At 41.7% G+C, this 13,927-nt stretch overlaps 1 protein-coding gene across 1 annotated transcript in view; it reads right to left on the minus strand.

The window, feature by feature from the left end:
• Nucleotides 1-3,862: 3,862 nt before the first annotated feature.
• The window catches only part of si:dkey-247m21.3 (5-hydroxytryptamine receptor 4), a 48,385-nt gene continuing 38,320 nt past the window's right edge, over nucleotides 3,863-13,927 (minus strand). Inside the window, exon 8 of the mRNA XM_056578796.1 lies at nucleotides 3,863-5,931. Within this exon, the coding sequence (XP_056434771.1) occupies nucleotides 5,838-5,931 (94 nt within the window). The 3' untranslated portion in view covers nucleotides 3,863-5,837. The remainder of the gene's footprint in view (nucleotides 5,932-13,927) is intronic.

Below are 13,927 nucleotides of genomic sequence, written 5' to 3' on the forward strand. Positions count from 1 at the left end.
CATGTAGGCGTTATTCGATAGCCTGGTAATGTGTATAGGCCTACGTAGGGTAGGAATATTCATAAATAATAAATGTTATAGTACTTCCCATCTTTGCTGAGCAAGAGTTTTGTTCGAAAGTTCAGTGATTGAAACAAATCAAAGCCTGGACTATTGAAGTTTTACGGTAGGCCTACCACTGGCATGCATCTACCCCATGTCAAGAGGACCGGGTTGAATTCACTGCGGGTCTCTCTTCTTATATCCATCTTACCAAATATATTTTATTACTGTCCTTCTCAACAATCTCTGATCTCACTAAAAGGCTAGCAGCAAGAAATCAAGGGATATTTAGAATGGATTTTTTTTCAGATTAATCGCAAGTTAACTATGACATTAATCATGATTAAATATTTTAATCGCTTGACAGCACTAATATATATATATATATATATATATATATATTATATATATATATATATATATATATATAATAGGGGATGCAGTACTTCTGGTGGCCACTGTGAGGCGTGAACCGGGAACATGATGCCTACAGTCGAGTGCTGACCAGTGTACCCTTTCAGCTCTGCTCTTGTGTTGAGGACATTACCTCTTTCTCCTCTATGGCCTACACATGCTTATGGACAGTGTACTCTCATACACAAGATATACGAGTAGAAGTAAATGTAGTATTAGTAGCATAAGTGGATAGAAAAGGATTATCTTTCTAATGGTAATCTATGCAAACTATGTCGTTTAACCGGAGCCGGAGCGTCTTGGGCAGTTGGCCCTAAACGCGAGCTCTGTGCCTTGTACAAGGTCGGGTTTCAGAGTGCAACCGGACTAACAAACCTTACAACCGAAAACCAAACTGTAAAAGGTAAATTCAAGCTAGATCTAAGATAAACTTTTTAAGACATGGAGGTCAAACTGAAGACCTTTGGCTTGGAGTCCAAGGCAGTGACTATAGCCACTAGGCCAGTAAGTCACTTCTAGGCTGGTTGAGTATTCTACACACTAACCACTACACTATAAAAAAGTAGGCTCCTCCCTCCACCTCCTAATACCTATATACCTATTTCTAGAAATGCCTATAATAATTGATAACTATAATAATTAAAGCTCTCAGCTGTCAGGACCCAGAACCTGAGAGCTGATCACTGAACTCTCAGCTGTCTCAGCACCAAACATGTCTTAAAACATTAAAACACATCCTATAGGTTACGTTGTTCCTTTACTGGTCATCATCACTGAAAGTTGATCAGTGCATTGTACCTTGAGCAATAGCCAGCCACGTAAAGACGTTTTTAAACCAACGATAGACCGTGTGGTGTTTGTCACGTTTTATCGTGACAAAATGACCAAACTAAAAGCAAGAGAAAACTAGAGAAACAATTGCACAAACACTAAAGCTCAGAAAATACACCATATGTACTACTTAAAGGCAAGTTAGTATGGTATGTAGTTAAAAAAAGGCAAGTAGTGTCTAAATGACGTGTGTTGCATATCAAACCAGGCAATTGCATGTAAACATGAAGATTGTTGAGGTGTACAGAACAATGCTTAAGAAAAATTATCCACAACAAGGTGTAGGGTTATTGGAAAAGTATGTCGTCCACTGGGCGACGGTTTGTCTCTGGTGTATTATTGATTCACTGATTGGTAAATAACTGACTAAACATTTGTCCTCTCTGGACCCTCACTTTGAGGTAGAGTTGGGCATCAAGACGTCCTGGTGTAGAGGGTTAAAAGTTTTCTGTATCTGTAGCAGATTATTTTGTTGTTTTCTCGTACTAGGTCTAAAACTCCTGCTCGGCAGTGAAAAAACACTTCCTGATCCCCTTCCTAAACAAGCCTCAGACAGTTTGATTTCAGTGCTGTTTTAAATCACAGGAGACAAGATCTGGCATATTTTAGTTCATACAGGAAGGAATGCAGACCTGCAGATCGTAACCTGGAAAATCCTCCTGACCGACGTAGGATCACACAAAAACAACCGCTCGCTTTCCGTCATTGATATAATTGTTGATTTGATGGTATTTTGCTAAGAATGAGTTCCTTCTTAAGTTCCACCCTTCAGGCCTTGAGAGGACTTCTGTGAAGATGGTTTGTTCCGCAGAGCAGGGATGGATAGAGCCCTGGAGAATCTAAAGAGACGAGACAAAGGAGAGAACATTGAAAGACAAACAGAATTAAGGCCACACATGACTAGAATAAGGATAGTTGAGACAGCTGCTGCGCTCGGGTGGAGGGTGTAATGAAATAATAAATGTGTATTCATTTAGTGCTTGAAAGTCCAAATTTCTGACATTTCTTGGAACGTTACAAAAAAGCATCCTGTTCCACTGACACGTTTTCTCACGTTGTCTTTGTGTACTTTTTCTGCGATTCCGATTCTTCCACAGCATAGATAAACATGATCCCTGCTCCGGCATCGGGCTATTCTTAGAGCTGAATGCCTTGCCTTAGGGAGGTGGAACACGGGCTGCGTTCACCTCAGAGGTAAAGCCATGAGATCACGGTACTGGAGGCCAAGCGTAATCCTGAGAAGATTGTTTTGGATTCCGCAAGTTTAGACAAGGGCTCAGAGAATAATATAAGTATAATAATATATTTTGAACACTGGCTCCTGATTGGTAGATGCCTGCGGCCTCCAAGGTCAGCTCTAATAAGTGTATCATCTCCAAGATGACAAAATCTGAATTTGTGTGTATTTGCTGCTCTATGGAAGACGATTACCTTGTAGAACAAGCAGGCGCCCATAGAGAGGGGTTAGTGAATACATCGGCGCCCCCTCAAAACAAAGGCTTGTTTTAACACGGTATGATGTGTTGGAAGGCCACACGCCAAACGCCCATGTTGAGGACCCTGCATGGTGTAGCCTGCATGTGTTCATCAGTTGTTCAGTTAATCTGATTCAGCAGCCACAGGTTTCATTGGTTGTTAAGTATATGCAGAACTCGAGAGACTTGATCAGTAAAGTCATCAGATTTGGTTAACCTGGTAGAATTCCAGGCTGGTTAACAGCCAACTTGGTTTAAACTCTGAAACCAGGTTAGCACCTCTAAGTACTCTACAGGTCAAGTAGGCTAAAAGCTAAATTATGCTACTTGTTACAGGAAAATATGCTACATGCTAACTGTGGAAGATGCTAAGTATGCTACATGTTAATTATGCAGCGTGTTAAGTATGATACATGCTAATTATGCAGCATGTTAAGTATGCTACATGCTGAAAATGCTACATGCTAAGTATGCTACATGCTAAGTCCACTACATGCTAAGTATGCTACATGCGAAGGATGTCACATTCTAATGATGCAGCATTTTAAGGAAGAAGAAAGGTTAACATGGGAGAGGGGTGAGGCAGCAGACCTCATAATGAACAAACAGAACATTAGAATGACCTCCAAAACTTTACTTCAAAATCCTTCATAACAATGAGGGAACACGGGACAGTGCATGATGAACTGTTGTCACATAGCAACAAGACATCCATTATTGAGCTGGGAACTGACATGGAGAGAAGCCCAAACGACAAGTGTGGCTGTTCCTCTGGGGGTTACAGCAGAGGGGGGTGTGAGCAGAACAACAGCATACTAATAACTGATTACCAATAGAATCACTCTGAGCTTAGAGGACAGCATCTCCTTCTTCTGCTCTTTAAAGGGTCCCTATTTCACCACCAGGTGGGACTTCAATCCACCTCATTGTGACATCACAACACAAATCTGGGTGGACACTCCTCCTTGTGATGTGGTTCACATCGGCAAGGCGCTTGCAACCGTGATCAAAATCACACCTGTTGGCCTTATCTATGTGTCATTTGTAACATAAAAGATAAGGAAAACAGGGAAAACAGAATGGATGATAGGACGAGAGAGAGAGAGAGAGAGAGAGAGAGAGAGAGAGAGAGAGAGAGAGAGAGAGAGAGAGAGAGAGAGAGAGGGGAGGGAGTAGTTTACCTCTTGAACATGAACATTTAACCTCTGTAAAGCTGGGGTTAAAATGGTCCAAACATGCCAGATTTCCACCCAAATATGTATTTAATCATCCTCCCCGGCGACAACAGATATAAACAATCGACTTTGGCACCTCTCTGGTAGACGTTGTGCGCTTCAAATAAGCCTGGTGTTTATTTCAACCTTTCAGTCCTCATCATGAATACTGTGATCTGGGTCGACCTTGCAGACAGAATGCACTTTCCACTCCTCCATCCCGTCTGTGGTGTGTTTAGTTGTGTGAATTGTGCATCACACAAGTAACAAGTGCAAAATGCAAAATGTGATTTTCTTAAAACGTCCTGTTAAAATAGCTGAGAATAGCACAAAGTATCAACTGCCTTGCGGTGAAAGATTGATCAAAACATGGCATACATCTTTTAACATGGTAAGTACATAAATTAACGGTTCCACAGTTAGTCGTTGTGTACGTGTCGTTAGCTGGAACTGGAAAAGCCGCTGGATGCAAACTTTTATTCCCTCCCAGACCCTCATGGGGTCCTGCGTCCTACGTGGGTTTGGTCCGTCCTTCTTTTGGTCTGTCCGTCTGTCAGGGTTTCAGAGAGAAAGGACTACGTGCCTTATCCACATAGAACCCATTTAATTTGTGTTTCTAGGGACACAGAAGATATGCTTTAAAACAAAATAATAATGACACAAACGTTGCTCCCCAGTTGTGGCAACAATCTTAAACTCTGCGCCGATATGAAGACCTTTGAAAGCTGCTCGTGTTTCATTATCTTGGGATTTTCCTCGGGACCCATGCACCAAGTCACAGGACGGCCCACATTGAGCTCACATCTCATGGAATGTTGACAAAGACCAGCAGATTCAAGCCCTCGCTTTGCAGAGTACTTGTCTCCTCTCGTGTCCTCTCCTCATCTCCTTTCTTCTCATTACCTCTCTCCTCATCTCCTCTCCCCTCCCCTCCATTCCCCTCCCCTCTCCTCTTCTCTTCCAGGCCATTTCAGTCTTTTAACCCTTGTCTAATGTCATCCGTTCAATCGCCAACGTCAAGAGGAGAGAGTGAAAGGGACTAGGAGAGTTGGAAAAGGCAGCACAGTGTGTAGCTGAACCCCAACGTGTTCCTACAGTCAGACAGAAGTCTAGACAGTAAGCCCCATGGCTTTAGTTGAGATGTGTTTGTTTTGCAGAGCAGATGCCAGCTACCAACGGTGGACCCCACTACCACCAGACCCCCAAGGGCATCAACAGGTCCTTCCCTGCATGTTTGATCCCTGACCCTCATCTTTGGAAGATAATCCTGGTTCTGTTGGTCCCAACGAACCATGCTCAATGTCCGTCTGAGGTCAAGAACTAACCAGCGATTGGCTGCAGCAACGGATGATGTCACTGGACCGAAAAGATGCAGCCATAGTCATAACAACTGTCGTCGAGGAGAGATAATCAGGACACCTGTTGTGTAGGTGAGGTCATCAAGACACCTGTTGCCCAGGTGATGTCATCAGGACACCTGTTGCCCAGGTGATGTCATCAGGACACCTGTTGTGTAGTTCATGTCATCAGGACACCTGTTGTGTAGGAGATGTCATAAGGAGACCTGTTGTGTAGGTGATGCATCAGGTGTTGTCCAGGTGAGGTAGGAGCAGCAGCGGAACGTGGGTACAGGTTTAGCTTTGAGTTTTGAGTACAGAGCTGAACCGCTCCATAGCGCTCGATTTTTTGTTGTGCTTGTTGTTGTGCCCGATATTTGTTTTCCAGCTGAGCCCTTGAGTACCAAGGAATGATCCCTGGCGCACACACACAACCCTACAGCCACCATGTTGTACTGCATCACGATTCTGTCGGATGGCGTGTGGCGGCATGTTACATCATGTGCATTGCCGCGGATACGACCTCATAGTGGCCCCAACGAATCCTGGGACTCCGGTTCGCTGGTGAGGATCCGGCGTCCGTTGTCACTGTAACTACGGTTCGGTAGGAAGGAAAGTCTGGAGAGAGAGAGAGAGAGAGAGAGAGAGAGAGAGAGAGAGAGAGAAATAGAGAGAAAGAGAGATTGAGTGAGAGAAAGAAAGAGAGAGGAGAGGAAGAGAGAGAAAGAGAGATACATTCAATTAATTGAATTGAAAGCTGATTCAAATACATATTTTCAACACGTCATCCTTCTTTGTCTCCATGTTGAGTGGTTGAACCCCTGCATAAGACTACACCCCTCAAACCCTCAACTGTCCAGAGCAGATTCCTTTCAGTGTGCCCGGGCCGTGGGACACAATGGCCTAACAAAAGGATCTCCAATGCTGGTTTGCTCAGAGTGTTCTGAGTGTTGTGTGTGGACAAGTAGGACATGTAATCTCCCCGAAACACAGAGGGAGAATGCAGGAAGGAAAGCAGGACAGATTACTCTCTGTCCAGGAATGGGTAGGAGGCCTGTAGATGTTTGATGGGCAGACATGAATAACAGCAAAATAATCACAAGATTAAAAATATCCCGAATTGAGGTACAAGCCAAAATGAAAACAGTGCTTTCTTAGGAAAACCTGATAATGCAACGGCAATAAATAAGACAGGAAAAATGTTAGACAAAGGAAAAACAGACGCACTGGTCTCTCCACTCAAGGTTTGACCGGTCGCTTTAATATGCCCAACTCTTCCTAATTTCCCAGAAGCATCTAGCATCTGATTAGCACACATACAAGTCAAGGACACACAAAGGAATATTTCCTTACGGGAAAACGGGAAGCTCATTGCTCATAGACCCAAACAAACTGAAGATACCAACCACTAGCAAAGTCACACACTTATACACCTTCTTTATCATGACAGCTGTCGTAATCTCATTTTATGGCACCTTCACTCCAACCAAGAAACCAAAAATTTGCTAATACAGGTAGACGTAGCCCTAGCAACAAACCAATGTCATTGTCTTCTGCTTGCTGCCCATTTTGTGCGAGGCCGTAGTCATCGAGTCAACCTTTAGGGCAGGGTCGGACTGGGAACGATTTTCGGCCCTGGCATTTTTCCATCTACACCGGCCCCTTATGGACCGACCGACCGACGCCCCCCCCCCTTTAGCGCAAATGAGCCGAACCGACTTCAGCGAACCTACTTAAAGGTGTAGTTCGGAATTTTGGACATAGGGCCTGATTCCGAACTGAGCATTGGTATTCTATATAACTGGAGACAGTTTTCAACACATTTCATTCAGTCCTTCTAGTTGCAGAGTTCGTTCGTGCTAGGCTAGCGCACGTCAACGGGCAATGCTAGCCTGCTATTGAAAAAAAGTCTTACCCACTCCACAGTACACCCGAGGTAAATCAATTATAACGACAGACTATAAATCTAAATGTCTGTTTATAGAATAATGTTAGAAATAAAACCAACCTTGCATTGCATTGCATTTTGAGGGAATTGCGGGGTCTCAGCAGCAGTGTTTATATTCCTGTACGTAGGCTACGGCAGCGGCGGACTGATACCTAGGTTACCTGCCGCTGTCATTGCTACAAACGCAGAGTACAGTGAACGAACGAATTCTACAAGCGTATTAAATTAACAAGATATGGCCACGTTTGGAGGAGTTAGCGATGCATCTGCTTTTGAAGACGATTATGAGGAATTTGTTGTATCCAACGAACCGTACATGTACGAGCCGGTGTTTTGATGTCAAAGCCAGCAGCAACAAGCCACAGTTGAGTCCTTTCTGGATCTCGCACTGGAAATTGGTGGAAACTTTGTGGTGCCCATCTGTACCGTTTATTTCTACATTTCTAAAAGCAAGACCTGAACCATCATGTTGCCTAGTCGTATCAATTGGCGCTTCTGTCCCCCGCTTCTCTGTTTACGTTCTTCTGGTCGTGATTCGGTTTACAAACCTAACAAGCGCATAGTGTAATTCCGCTTCTGCTGAAGAAAGTAGTCCCTCGATGATTCCATGCTATGCAAGGTTAGTTGTATTTCTAACATTATTCTATCAAGACAGACATTTCAATCTATAGTCTGGCGTTATAAATTGATTTACCTCGGGTGTACTGTGGAGTGGGTAAGACTGTTTTTTAATAGCAGGCTAGCATTGCCCGTGACGTGCCCTAGCCTAGCACGAGCGAACTCTGCAACTAGAAGGACTGAATGAAATGTGTTGAAAACTGTCTCCAGTGATATAGATACCAATCTCACTTGCGGAATCAGGCCCTATGTCCAAAATTCCGAACTAAGCCCCTTTAAGAAAGACCTGTGAGCCGAATTCAACATGTCGCGGTGGGCACAATTAAAAACCAAACGGCCTACCTTGACGCTGTCTTGATCGCGGGGGCTTCTTGCAAGTTGCAATTATTCCACATTAATCCACACGGTTTAACATACCCGGACAGTCCTGGCTAGCAAGCAATGGATTATGTTAGGTTGTAGCAGCAGGGACGTCGGGGGGCACTAGCAGCAACGGTTTGAAGCACTGGCCACAGCAAACCAGCTATCTATTTTAAAACATCCAGACGCCTCAGCTTGTAGAGATTTCTGCCTTTTGTCCCGAATCTTCTCCGCTCCCCCTTTCTTCTTTTTGCCACTCTTTCCATGATTTTTAGCCCATCCACTGAAATTAAAATATAAGCGAAGCAACATCCGCAGCATCCATGGACCGTTAACGTTCGCTGTTAGATGTATTATCCCATCGTGCACCGCAACATATTTTTGCAAAATATTCGAACATAAATTCGCCAAATATAAGAAGAAAATCGTAGTTTAGTTTAAAGAAAGCATTTGAATTTTATTTTAATTTAGTTTGTTGCAATAATTGTACAGTTTGAAGAAACAGGATTTTACAGTTTGAAGAAATAGAAAATTATTCCCATATACCAACCGTCACATAGATGTGCATGACAAGGAAGCGCTATATATACTGGATGCACCATTGCAACAATTTGACGTAGGTTCTTTCTTGGGCTCTTTGAGGTTATCCGTATTGTCAGTTAAGTAAGGCGGTCGTATATCAGTATTGGGGCCGGTATGATTGAAGGAGGGCCGGCCCTCGCACGCCGAAATGTGGACCGGCCCTTCTGGCAAATGCCCGGTATCACAGATTACCAGTCCGAGCCTGCTTTAGGGAACGATTCTGCTGGGTTCGCGGGTCCACTGCCCCTCTCCTAATAAAACAAATGAACTCCAACTCTGAACTTCTTATTATTCATTTTTTTTACAATTATGTCTAAAAGTACATTGCATTATGTTGTTGTTTTTTTTCAGTTATTCTTAAACCTTTTTTAAATTGTCTGTAATTTCTGGGATGAATAAAGTACAACCATAACCATAATCAAATAAGAAGGCTATTTTCTCTTTCCCTTACCTCTCTAGTCCTCTGCTCTCTCTTAATATGGGTATTTTTTTATATCAATATATTGAGGGCACGTTGGGATTTGAACCAAAACCCCTCCAATAGTGTAATGACGGGCCTGGTACTTTTTCACCATGAGATTCTTCTAGCCGCTTTGGTCGCGAGTCTGTAACTCTCCTGTCCTGAGAAGAACTAGGCTTTAATTCAATCTCTTCATAGTCTTCTGAGAGCTGCTCACTTCCAAAATGTCCTGGGGCAATATTTTGCGTTGATCTAATTTATTTGAATAGTCATGCAACAGCCAGTAAGAATAGACCAGTACAGTCCTACACAGCGGCTCTGTGAGGTCAAAACCAACAACAACACAAAACACAAACCTTGTCTTTAAATAAAAACAAGCCAATGCAGAGCTAGCATCCTTTATGTGGCAAAGGTTGTCTTTTTTTTTTAGATATCACTTTCCACTAGATGTGTATCTCTTATATTCATGTGTTATAAACACAGATTATTCTTTATGTTTATTATATATTTGATGTATACAGTATATATATGTCTGCAGCCCAGTTGAAAGGGTCTGTCCTCTAGGAGAGGGAGGGGCTCAACTGGGAGAGGGTCTGTCTCTGTATTCGCTTTGGATGAAAATGAATAAATCACAGTCAATGTGTGTGGAAGAAGTATCAAATATTTTCCACGATGAAAATATTAGGAAATAAGTTGTGAACATCTGGATGCGTTCAGAACAGTTCCGCTGCCATATCAGATTCAGATTCAAGTTGAGGCAGACAAATACAATCACAAGATCATAGCTGAACTGATGAAGTTGGGGTTAGGCTTTTTATATAATACTTTTCACTCTCAATTATTCTTGATGTAGTTCAGGTACAGGTCAGCAGTGACACACACTTGGTGTTATGTTATATCCACAGCTTAAAGACAGACGTTTTATCGAGAGAATCAACGCACAACAGGAGGTGTTTTGACAACAGCCAAAGATGTTTAACATGAAGATAATCATCGTCCTTTTTCGTCGTATTTGTCAATAATGTATAGCTTCAATGTGGACAAACATTATTTTGAATTCATCCCTACATTGACACTGCTCATTCTGTGTATCCAGATTTATTTTGTGCATACATATTTCTTATGTATCTTATTTCTTATTTCTTATTTCTTACTCTCTTCTCACAAATTCATTTCAATGCACACACAAATGGATATCGGTATGTATAAACGTAAAATAAATCCATAAACAAAAATAAGTTTCACAAACACATTTCTGATCCACACACAAATGTGTCTTGTTTTAAATAAATGTAATCTAAATCCATAAACATATGAATTAAAAAAATATTTGCAATTTTCATCAAAATGTATTTGGATGTTGTTACATTTATATGCAAACTGTTAAACTTGAATTTAAAAGACGCTTTTCATTTGTGAACTTATGCACATTTTACTCTGTCTGCTACTGTCGTGTTCTTTCTGATGTGACACCTGGATGGCCCGTTTAGGATTAAGTGAATACAGTTTTATCATATCTTATAAACAATGAGAATATCAAACCACACAGATATTACACAACACATCAACCCATACCTGGATATATCATGAACCCATGACTGTAGAACAAAGAACAAATAGACCAAAATGACCCTCACCAGAGAATTGAAGAAAGAGCTAGTCATCAAACAAAAATACGTGTGCAAGAATATTCAAAATTCAATATTCATTTATTAGGAAAAAGAAGGGAATATAGATTATTTAATCTGTTTCAATTTAAGTTTCTATGCCAGATTTCATACAATAGTTGGATTAGTTTGTACTTTGTAGCCGCTCCCATGTTTATGTAGGCTCAAAAGTTCTTGGCCTCACATGTAAGTCCCATTGGATGAAATTGTCTCAGGACTGCATCTAGAGGAACAGTAGTGCCATGTGGTGCTGCCATTCAAATTAGCATTAATTATAGCTGGAATTTAAATAGTCTAGTAGTGCAATGCCAAAAAGAGCCTGTTTGGAACGAGCCGATTGCACGGCCGCGAGCATGCGAGATTGATGGAGAACCGCTCATCCAAACAATTTAACATTCCAGACAGCACTTAATTGAGTCCTAAGCAATGCAACCGCCAAGGGTGAAATTGATCGGATGAACGGTTGTCGAAGAGAACCACACAGACATAAAGAGTGTTGTATGAATAGTTTGATGCGTGGGGTAGAATGGCACTGATGTCAGTATTTTTCTATCTATGGATTAACGTATAAATACATGGATCCACAGAGAGAATGGGGGACCCACAGAGTTCCAGATGACTCATATGGCGGTGGAATAAACAGTTTGGGAATGAGATCTTATAAAACAGTATGCTCCAGATAGCATAGCTAGCATGGAACAGTATTAGCCTCTATTGTATGGGGTCAGAACAGTCTCATTAATTGATGATTGCACAGAGAAGGATTCACAAATGTATTTTGTGATTTATATATAAATTACTCTCTTCTCACAAATTCATTTCAATGCACACACAAATGGATATCGGTATGTATAAACGTAAAATAAATCCATAAACAAAAATAAGTTTCACAAACACATTTCTGATCCACACACAAATGTGTCTTGTTTTAAATAAATGTAATCTAAATCCATAAACATATGAATTAAAAAAATATTTGCAATTTTCATCAAAATGTATTTGGATGTTGTTACATTTATATGCAAACTGTTAAACTTGAATTTAAAAGACGCTTTTCATTTGTGAACTTGTCATTTAGGTGTGAACTGGTCTGTATTATATGTGGATTTTTGTTAGTTGTGTACGATCATTCAAAAAACCCATGTTATTCCCCAGACATTTGACCGAGGGAACCGGGAGGCTCGGAGGCTGGAATATTCTTCACGGGTCGGAACTGCAGTCATGTGATTGGCTGAAAACGAGGGAGGCATCTGATTGGCTACAGAGAGTTCCTTGTTGAAAAAAATGCATTTGTGAATCCAGCCACGTCAGGAGAGTCTCAAAAATCCACACACAAATGCAAACAATTTCACAAATGAAAAGCGTCTTGTTAATTCAAGTTTAACAGTTTGTATATCAATGTAACAACAACCTAATACATTTTTGATGAAATTTGCAAATATTTTTTAATTCATATTTTTATGGACTTATATTACATTTATTTAAAACAAGACACATTTGTGTGTGGATCAGAAATGTGTTTGTGAAACTTATTTTTGTTTATGGATTTATTTTTCATTTATACATACCGATATCCATTTGTGTGTGCATTGAAATGTATTTGAGAGAAGAGAGTAATTTATATATAAATCATAAAATACATTTGTGAATCCTTCTCTGTGCACTCATTATTAATGAGACTGTTCTGACCCCATACTATTGTGTTCAATCTGTGTGTGTGTGTGTGCGCGTGCGTGTGCGTGCGTGTGTACGTGTGTGTGTGCGTGTGTGTGTGCGTGTGTGTGTGTGTGCTTGCATGTGTGTGTCTCTTGAGTCATGGGGATAATGTGATTTCAAAATGACTCTAATGTCCTTGTTTGGGTCCTTCTTTTTAGGAATTTTTTTTGTTCGTTGTTTACTAGTTTAACAGTATATTTCCCGTGCTTTTCGGGCTACAGCTGCATGCCTTAAGGCAAATTCATAACAGTACATACAATGAGCCAAGAAAGTGTTGTTCGACTCCTCGCCAAAAGGTTCTGGGTTTGAACCCCTGTGTCCACAGCCTAACCTGTGGGCCTCCGAGAGCAAGACGCCCCCTAACCGCTCCTCAATTAGTGAACTCACTGCACGTCTCTTTGGATGAAGTGTCTGCCTAATGACTAAACAGCGACACCAGTACATAGCCTAACACAGGACACCTGCCTTGATGTCCTGATAAAGATAGGACACTTCTTTTTTCAACAAATATCTCACCGCACTTCATTTAGATCAGAGACGACCGCCATATAAAATGAAAAATGACTACACCAAAACACACAGAAGTCCATTTTCATAAAGGAGATTACTAAACAATGTGACACTGTGCATAACTCTGAAGTCTGTCAGACTTTAGAGTCATGGTGAGGGTGACCTCATCATGACCCCTGCCCGCGGAGAGGAGGGAGCTTTGTGTACCTTTCATTTCAAGCTAATAACTTTGGAGGGACATGTCGGGATGTCACCCTGGCTAGGATGTCGCTCTCTGGAGTGGAGGCGGGGGGAGGTTTTCCAACAGTAACGCTATGGATACTGCAGGAACAAAAGGATTAAACTGACATGTTGTCGTTACTTTCTCTCTTTCTTTCTTTGCTCCTTTCTCTTTCTCTACATGCGTTCCTTTCCTTCCTTCCTTCCTTTCCTTCCTTCCTTTCCTTCCTTCCTTCCTTCCTTCCTTCCTTCCTTCCTTCCTTCCTTCCTTCCTTCCTTCCTTCCTTCCTTCCTTCCTTCCTTCCTTCCTCCCTAATGGAGTGTGTGTGGTGGATGTCTCCTTTCGTCTGCTTCCCATTGTCAGCTCAAAGAAATGCAGGATGAACCATCAAAGTGAAATCCGTTGTTTGTCCGGGTCTACTCTCTCCCAGGAAGTGCTTTGATTGGTTAATGAAGTCTGATGTCCTGGGCTCCCGGCCAATAAGACTCGAGTGCAGGTCTGCACAGCTGGCCGATGGCAGCGGCCTCAACCAA

Source organism: Gadus chalcogrammus, chromosome 19 (assembly GCF_026213295.1).
Source record: "Gadus chalcogrammus isolate NIFS_2021 chromosome 19, NIFS_Gcha_1.0, whole genome shotgun sequence".
Classification (NCBI taxonomy): Eukaryota; Metazoa; Chordata; class Actinopteri; order Gadiformes; family Gadidae; genus Gadus; species Gadus chalcogrammus.